This window comes from Cryptomeria japonica, chromosome 11 (genome assembly GCF_030272615.1).
Source record: "Cryptomeria japonica chromosome 11, Sugi_1.0, whole genome shotgun sequence".
NCBI classification, from domain to species: domain Eukaryota; kingdom Viridiplantae; phylum Streptophyta; class Pinopsida; order Cupressales; family Cupressaceae; genus Cryptomeria; species Cryptomeria japonica.
The window spans coordinates 532,143,669-532,152,725 of record NC_081415.1 but is presented as its reverse complement, the minus strand read 5'-3'; the positions used below and the strand labels follow the sequence as shown (position 1 = coordinate 532,152,725).

The 9,057-nt window shown below is 33.1% G+C and overlaps 1 protein-coding gene across 1 annotated transcript; it reads right to left on the bottom strand.

Moving 5' to 3' along the window:
* Positions 1 to 6,454: 6,454 nt before the first annotated feature.
* LOC131066428 (L-type lectin-domain containing receptor kinase IX.1-like) lies at positions 6,455 to 8,452 on the bottom strand. The gene has a single exon (XM_058001183.2). The coding sequence runs from the start codon at positions 8,450 to 8,452 to the stop codon at positions 6,455 to 6,457; it is 1,998 nt and encodes a 665-aa protein (XP_057857166.2).
* Between the last annotated feature and the right edge of the window lie 605 nt (positions 8,453 to 9,057).

Below are 9,057 nucleotides of genomic sequence, written 5' to 3'. Positions count from 1 at the left end.
TCTAAAAAGAGTCAGGAGTCAGGCCTTGGCAGAGAGGAAGGCCCAGATAGGAATCAGGCAAAGTTCCAACTTTGCAACCAATAATCGAGGCAATATTTACTTTCCTATGTTCTAGGGTGTTAAAGAAGAAGATGGAGCTTTTATCCAAGCTAATTTTTTGCCCCAAATCATGCTCATATATATTTAGAGTCTTGTTAAATTCTTAGCGTCTTTGACCAAACCTTCCCCCATCAAGAGAGTGTCGTCAACAAATTATTAGTGAGAGCATGTGGGAGCCTGAGAGGAGGGTCATAAGCCTGTAATATTGTCCTTTCTGACCTCCCTCTAAATAATTCTACTTAGAGATTCATTCATCAGAATGAAAAGGAAAGGAGATAGAGGATCCCCTTGTCGTATACCCCTAGACCCCGAGAAAAAACTAGAGGTAGATCCATTAATCAACACAAAGAGTTTTGGAGCGGAAACACATTGCTCAATGATCTAGATGAGGTTATCTCTGAATCTAAAGACCCTAAGGATTCGAAGGAGAAAGCGCCAATTAATTCTATCAAAAGCTTTCAGCAGGTCCAGTTTCAGGAGAAAACCCTTTTTTTTATTGATTGACAGGTAGTGGATGTTCTCATGAACCACAATAGCAGAATCTAGGACCTGCCTCCTAGGCACAAACCCATTTTGATGTTTAGAGATTAAAGAGGGGATGAAAATATTAAGCTTGAGCACAAGGATCTTGCTGAATATTTTATAAATAGAATTGTAAAGGCTAATAGGTCTAAAATCCTGAAAAAGCGAAGGTATCAAATTTCTTAGGGATGAGGACTAGGAAGGTGGCATTCATTTCCTTCAGGAGAGAGCGAGATCCAAAAAATTATTAAGAAGGAGCGACCACATCAGAGCAGATAATCTGCCAAAAATTTTGAAAGAAAAAAGTAGGGAAATCATCAAGTCTGGGACCTTGTTACCTTCAAAAGAGAAAACTGCATTGCAAACTTCCTCAGGGGAGGGGATTCTGATAAGCTCCAAGTTCATATCCCAAGAGATGATGGAGGGAATTTCCTACAAGATTTCATTTTGAGCTGCAAAATCAAGAGGGTCGTCCACAGAAAGGAGCTTAGAGAAAAAATTAATGGCTTCCTGGCAAATTTCATCATGCTTATCAACCCATCTCTGCCCGATCTGAATTTTGTTTATTCTGTTAGTAGCCCTATGATTAAGAGTTGTCATATGAAAGAACATAGTGTTTTTGTAACCGCTTTTAAGCCATAAGGCTCTAGATCTCTACTTCCAAAATTCTTCATCTTTGGAGATAATTTCATGTAATTTGCTAAAAATATCAATTTCTTTATTTGAGACATCTTTATCGAACCCCTAATCTTGGATATGATTTTGAACCTCTGCAAGATCGAGTTTGAGCTTCTCTTTAGCTTTGAAGATGTTGCCAAAACTAGATTTGTTTCAATGTTGTATATTAGACTTGACATTGGAGAGCTTCTTGGCTATATGAAACATAGTCGTTCCCTAGATATCAATATTCCACCACTCCAAAATTTTATCTTGGATTTCAGGGGTCATCAACCATATTTTCTCTAATCTGAAGGGGTACGCCTTTCTGCTAGACAATGGAGACATCGAGAGGCAGATGGGGAAGTGATCAGATCAAACATGGACCAAGGCATTGAGTCTGCAGGAGGCCATTTGAAGCCGATCAGGAGAGATAAGACCCCTATCAAGCTTAACTTGAATAAGATCTTTCCCACTGTGTCTGTTGGACCAGGTGAACTTTGCCCCAAAAATATCAAGGTCTAAAAGGCTCAAAGAGTTGATCATGTTAGCCAAGTCTTGTCTACTATCAATAGAAATAAGTATACCACCAAATTTATCCAAATTAGAGAGAGGGGTATTGAAATCACCCAGAAGGATGATACACCATCAATGTTACTTTAGGGAGATCACTTTAAAAAAACCCGCAATGATGATATTCCATGACACATTTTGATCCTGTCCAACCCTAAAAAGAATTCACAACCTCGTCAATTTGCCCATTCTGTGCAAAACTATCAATTATAGAATTCCATGATGAGAAATCTCATTGATGATTTTTATCAAACACATTGCATGTCTTCTCCATGTCTCTCTATTTCATTTACAGAACTTTGTCCTCATTTGACATGCAACATGTTTGTTTTAATTTCTACAAAAAATACAAGTGTTCAAAATCATTTTGTGAAGACAAATAATCATTATGAAACAAATGGTCATATTCATCCATCAATAGCACATGGAAATAAAAGATAGGAGTCAGGTTTGTTAACAAATAAATTTGTACCAGTAAGGATGTTTCTATTTCAACGTCTGACTTCATCTCTCAATTCCCAATGGACTGTGACTATAGAAATTGAAGCGATGATTTATTAGTCCTTGCCTTTTAAGGCAGGAGATTAATGTTTTCAATCATTTCTTTCAAATTAATAGTCACCTTGAAAACTGCGCCCATAAAACAAAATTAAGGATAGGATATAGTTTAAAGTCATTTATTTTTCACATTTAGTTTTTAAGGATTTTTTTTTCTCTGATTGGTTGGAGATAAGTTTGGAAGGGTTTAAAAAGAATTTAATTGTTTTTATTGTTTGACCAATCAAAACATACTTTATATGAAATATTTCATTAATTCATGTAAAAGACAAACTTGATGTATCATTTTAATGTCACTTGGGATTCATGCGAACAACTGTCCTACCACATTTCCAGAAGTCTCTCATGTGAAAATAATGTCAAGAGTTAGAATCCAAAATGCCTAAGATTTTTTATTAGTTTTCTCTTTTATGTCGACTTCAGATTAAAGATTGGTTATATTTGTAGCTAAATATTAAAAAAAGGTGAGATAATTGATGTTGATATGTTTGTAATATCAATTGTTTGATTCTAGAATAGTTAAAACTACTTTTTTTAAATTATTATTGAAATTGTTTGATTCTAGAATAGTTAAAATTAAGTTTTTTTTACTTTCATTATGACACTTTTCTTTATGATTATTTTTACTAGAAACATTTTGATGCATATAATTTTTCTAATATTATTAGAGATATAGATTTTGAATTATTAAAATGTTTAAAAGTGTTATCAAATGATTGATAAATATAGATATTTTTTATTTATTTGATCAAACAATGCATATGATTTTTCCAATGTTATTAGAGATTTTGAATTAGTAATTTTTTTCAAAGTGTTATCAAATGATTGATAAATATAGATATTTTTTATTTATTTGAGCAAACAATGCATATGATTTTTCCAATGTTATTAGAGATTTTGAATTAGTAAAAATGTTTAAAAGTTTTATCAAATGATTGATAAATATAGATATTCTTTTTTTTATTTGATCAAACAATGTACATTTTCTTTCTGTAGTGTAGCATTATATGTATTAAATAAATGCCTGGTAAACCCACAAGCACAACGGCCCAACGAAGACACAAGGTCTGCAAGCACAATGGCCTAGTAGGGGTTTGAACCTTGGTGGCCACTTCACCAATGATGTGTTTTAACCATGACACTACATGTCCAAAGACAATTAATATTATATCTTTAATTCTAATAAATAAAACAATTATTTTTTAATATTTATTTAAAATTTAATGTATTATTGTTTAATTTTAATTTTAATTTAAAAATAATTTTAAAAGAATAAATATGTAATCCTTTTTAATTAAAATTATTATAAAATGTCTAAAAATTATCTTTTAAAAACAAATAATAAATAATGTAAATTATTTTAAAATTTTCAAACTATATAATATTTTTCTCATTTTTTTTCGTTCTATACAATTATTTTATGTTCTTCTTTACAATATTTAAATTCTCTTACTACTTTTATTTTTAATAAATAATAATTTATATTATGATCTTCTTGGTATCAACTTAAAATTTGGTTTAAAAATTAAATACTAGAAATAATTGTAATTCTAAAAAATATTAATAATAGTTCTAATTCTATTGTAATGATTCTGATTTAAAATTTTGATTTAATTGTATTTTGTAAGACATTTTTTATTATGTTATATTATTTGTTGTCATTTTAGAAAATTTTATATTTATATGTTATATTTAATAATATTTAAAAAAAAAAATTTAAATATTCAAAGGATTTTTAAAATACTTTGCAATAAAATTTGATTAGAAAATTTATAAGACTATTTTATAATAGTATGTGGATTACTATTTTTTTATGAGTTGGAGGACTACCTTCAATCTAATCTAAATATTAAATAATACATACCAAAACTAATTAATATGTACCATCTTTCAATTGTAGTTAAGGTTAGGATTAAAGTTAGCCTAACATTGAGTTTAGGAATTGGTTAAAATTAAGATTTCATTCAAAGATAAAAGCTTAGGGTAAGGTTAGGGTTAGTATTAGGATTCACTCAAGGTTAGAGTTAGTGCCATTTAAATTTTAATTAATTATTATAATTAAAAAATAAAATATTTTCATTTATATATGTTCTCATTAGAATTTCACTAAGATAAAAAGAGCACAAATTTTTTTTTTTGAATTGTTCTAGCATCATGTTCAATTTTATTAATGTTTAGAGTATGTGTAGAGTTGTTTTTGTGTAGATTTTTCTATATGTATAGACTTAGAATTTTCCTTTCCTGTATCCAATAACTTATTTGTCTCAATGCTACTCTGCTTTTACTTTTTATTACTATTATCAACCATTGAGCCTAGAGGCACTCTTTCAATATGCTAACGAATATTGAAGGGGATAGTGGTTTATGTGCATAGGGATTTATTCCCCATAAGACAATACTTACATTTTGTTGTTTCTTATCAAAGTGCATATTATTTAAACTATGCTTGTCATTACCTACTGTAATTTGGGTCTACACCCCAACCATACAATATGAGGCTTCACATGAGTAGAACTGTTATGCCATTATAGTTTGTTTTCTCATTGCACAAGGACTAGAGCTAAGCATAGATGATAAATGTCCACTTCTAATGCTAGATTTATAGTTCAATTGAACCTGGACAAAAAAAATATTCTCTAAGCTTTGCCTATATAGAAGTTGGTCCTTTGCTCTAGCATTGCTACAAATTGTCAATTTGTAGCAAATGGTAGGGACTCAAGTTGTATCACAACTCTTGTTTCAAACAAGATTTTAAGGAACACGGGGTGATAAGGTGGTGGATTATAATTTTTAAACATGAGCCCCCCACATTTTTTTCTATAATATTAATTAAAAGATAATGATATATTTTCTTCTCATCGGAAATAGTGGAACAACACATTTCCTTTCCTATTTGATCTTGATATATTGAATGATAGTATCAAAGGAAAGACGGGGACAATTTGTAGCATATGTAAATGATCTTTATAGGTCATATAAATTATGGTTTAGTTTAGAAAACATTTAGTACATTAAAATGTTTTGATTAAAAATGCTCACTTCAAAAAGAATGATTGTGGATCTATGTCAAGGTTAATGTTTTATCATATGGAATCATCTTGCACAATTAGTTTATATATCATTTTAATGAGATAGATTGAAAATAACGATTATCCTCGACCAAATTAGAAATAACAAACTATTGTATTATAGAACCTCATTATGATAGTGACAAAATATCTTGAGATACCAATACCATGTATAATATCTCATTTATTCATAGAAAATAGGTAAATCAAATTATAACTTTAATAGCAAATTGTTACTTCCCTTGTGCAACCAGTTCTTAGCATGCATACATTTCCTTTCATAGCCCCATTCAAGGTTTAACTAAAATGTTTGAGGATTGAAATAATACACCATACTTTAACCTAGACCTCAAGCTATAAGTACTCTAAAATTTTTATATAAAATGGTCTACTATGTTCTGATTTAATTAAGGCGTAATAGGCTCATACCTTTACATAACTGTCACATAGGTGCAAAAGAGGAAACTCACAAGCAATGAGCCCACCATAACTACAAAACCCCTAAAAAAGACATATGTCATTTTTTTAATAAAGGATTTTGATTGGAGCTTCAAACCGATAAGAACAAAGTTCCCAACACACCAAAAACATCAAACCAAAACAAAAAGACTTAAGACAAAACTCCAAACCATCCAGATTTTCACATATAATAAATTTTAAAAAAATGTTATTTTTCTCATTTATAAAATACTAGAAAATCAAGTAAGCTCTTAGCATATTCATAGCTTATATGAATCATTCCAAAGATCACTCTGTGGTTTTCACTCACTATTCCATATTTATGTTTTGTTTTTTCAGAGCCATTAGCATAATACTTCATAGACAAGTTTAGAAATATGTGTGTAGCCATTAGTTGCATACCTTTGCTAGTTGCTATTTAAGAATGAGTAATAATTATGATAAATAAGAAGACGTGAATTTGGATGCATTGCCAATCTGTCACAAGCATGATTATTAAATGGTATTACAAATATTGTTTATGCACTCTCAATATTCCAGGAGCTCTCTGCAGTACGAAATGTTCCATCATAAATGAACGATAAAGCAAAGACAGGACCATGAGAGGTAGTGTACACGGTTTCTGGATAAGTCAGAGGAAGAAGAGGGAGTGGAGCTTTCATTTTCAGGATATCAACCACCTGTCTTATGCTCAGTCTGGCTTTGGGATCTGGATGAGAGCACAACAACCCCACTAATAACACGGTTTCCATGTCATCGCCATAGAAATTTCCACCCAGCTTTGCATCTGCGGCGTCCAAAATCTTCCCCTTTCCATACAAGTCCCACACCCATTCGACTAATCTCCAATTATGATCATCCAAGCTCCGATCCACAGCCCTCCTTCCGCACGCAATTTCCAGACACACTGCTCCAAAGCTGAAGACGTCCGATTCTAAGCTTGCTTTTCTGGTAACGACACATTCGGGTGCAAGATAACCAAATGTGCCTGCCACCACTGTTGTGTCGGAGACTCCACGCTCACGTTCCACCACTCTCGCCAGCCCAAAATCCCCCAACTTTGCTTTGAATTGGGCATCCAACATTACATTGCTGGCCTTTATATCTCTGTGCACAACGCGCTGGTCCCACTCTTCGTGAAGATATAGAAGAGCAGAGGCTATGTCACAGGCAATACTGTACCTCAGATCCCAATTTAAATCACCCTTGCTTTGCTCCCCAAACAAATATTTGTCAAGGCTTCCATTGGGCAGAAACTCGTAGACAAGAAGCAGGCGGCCCTTTTCATGGCACCATCCGTGGAGTTGCACAAGGTTCCGATGCCTCAGCTTAGAGATTATACTCACTTCTGAAATATATTCCTTTTGCCCTTGTTTGGAGCATTGCGATATTCTTTTCACTGCCACGTTTTCCTTTGACGGAGACAAGATGCCTCTGTAGACTTGTCCGAAGCCTCCTTTTCCAAGCATCTGCTCATTGCTGAAGTTCTTCGTCGCAGCGCGGAGGACAGCGTAGGAAAACTTACGCGGGCCTTGAGCAAACTGTTTGTCCAGTTCTCTGCTTTTCAGCTTGTTTGTATTACCATGCCGCCACTGGGTTAAGAGAAGCGCCAAACCGACCATTGTTATCACTACCACCGCCACGCAGGCTATAATAAACGACAGAATAGCATTGCTTCTCCTATTTGTCTGGTACGCTGGAATTTTGGACTGCGTGTGAATTTCCCATGAATACAGAGAAGAAAACTCCCAACTGTAAATGTCGTGGGCCATCACTGAATAAAAGTCGGTTGAAGCGGAGAAGCCAACCGTGACATTCTGAGGAAGAATCTGAGTGAGGTCTATTTTATACGACAAGATCGGTATTGTGGGTTTAAGCGCAAAAATTCGTGAAGAATTTTTTAGACATGCAAGAAATACTTGGAGTTTCTTTGCTACCCCGTCGTAATCGATCCATGCGTCACATCTCACGCCGTCGTCGACACAGGGATTGTTGGCAGAGATATTAACCATGCAAACAACATTATTCACATTGATTTTTACAATGTTGTCAACAAACTCGAAATGATTGATGAACGAATCAAACCCCACCGCTACAATATGATTGGAGAAGTTGCCATGAGATGTCTGATTAAAGAGACCAGTGGCATTTACAGGCGGCTTCAAGTCAGAAGAAGCCATGAAAAAAACGATTCCAGCCCTGGATACTATGCCAACCGTTTGAGAGAAAGAAAAGTGGGTAGTGAAATTGGCGAGAGGGTGATAAGAGTCAGAGTTATTCCATAGAGGAACTATTTTGTTGTAAGTCGCGAAGCCCGACTCTGAAGTTGAAATAAATAGCGATGGCGTGAGAGAAACATATTGGATGTCCCCCAAAGAGGCAGGTAAAGCTATTCCTTGCAGCAAGACATTAGTCCAGGCAGGGCAAGTGAAGTTCAGTTCACTCCATCCATTTGTTCTCAATTGGAAAGTGCCACAGAAGAAGAAAAGGAAGAAGAATGAAAAGAGTTTTGCCATATTTCCCTTGTTGCAGAAACGTGATATGTATATTTTGCTTACATGGTCTTTTATAACAATAAATGTGTCTCGTACCTCCAATATTGCCGATGTATCTTTCGTTGCCTTTATTCCTATGTCTCACATGGTTTTATTCGCATATTATCTGATTCTCCTATGCATAAATTCCACATTGTCGGACTTTCCTATGATTTTGATATATTCCCCTGTTTCTTTACCGGTCTTTCCCATGTTTTACGCTCGTTTTCATCTTATTACGCTGTTTTTAATGTTTCACATTTCATTTATACGATATCATTGAGTGGCCGAGAAAATATGCCTATCAATTATAATTTAATTCTATTGGTCCTTTCTTTCGACAGGAATTTGTTTGTCGCATATATTGTGTAGATATTAAAAAAGAAATTTAGAAATATTTAATATGTTGGATTGTGAAAATTTAATATATTTAACTATTTGTTTAATGGTAATGTTTTTATAAATAAAAATAAATTAGCATATATGTCTTAAAGATAATCTATATAAAGTAGGTCGATATATATCTTATTATATTGTAATTTATATTACATTATGATTATAAAAAATAAAAAATGATTTTATGAATA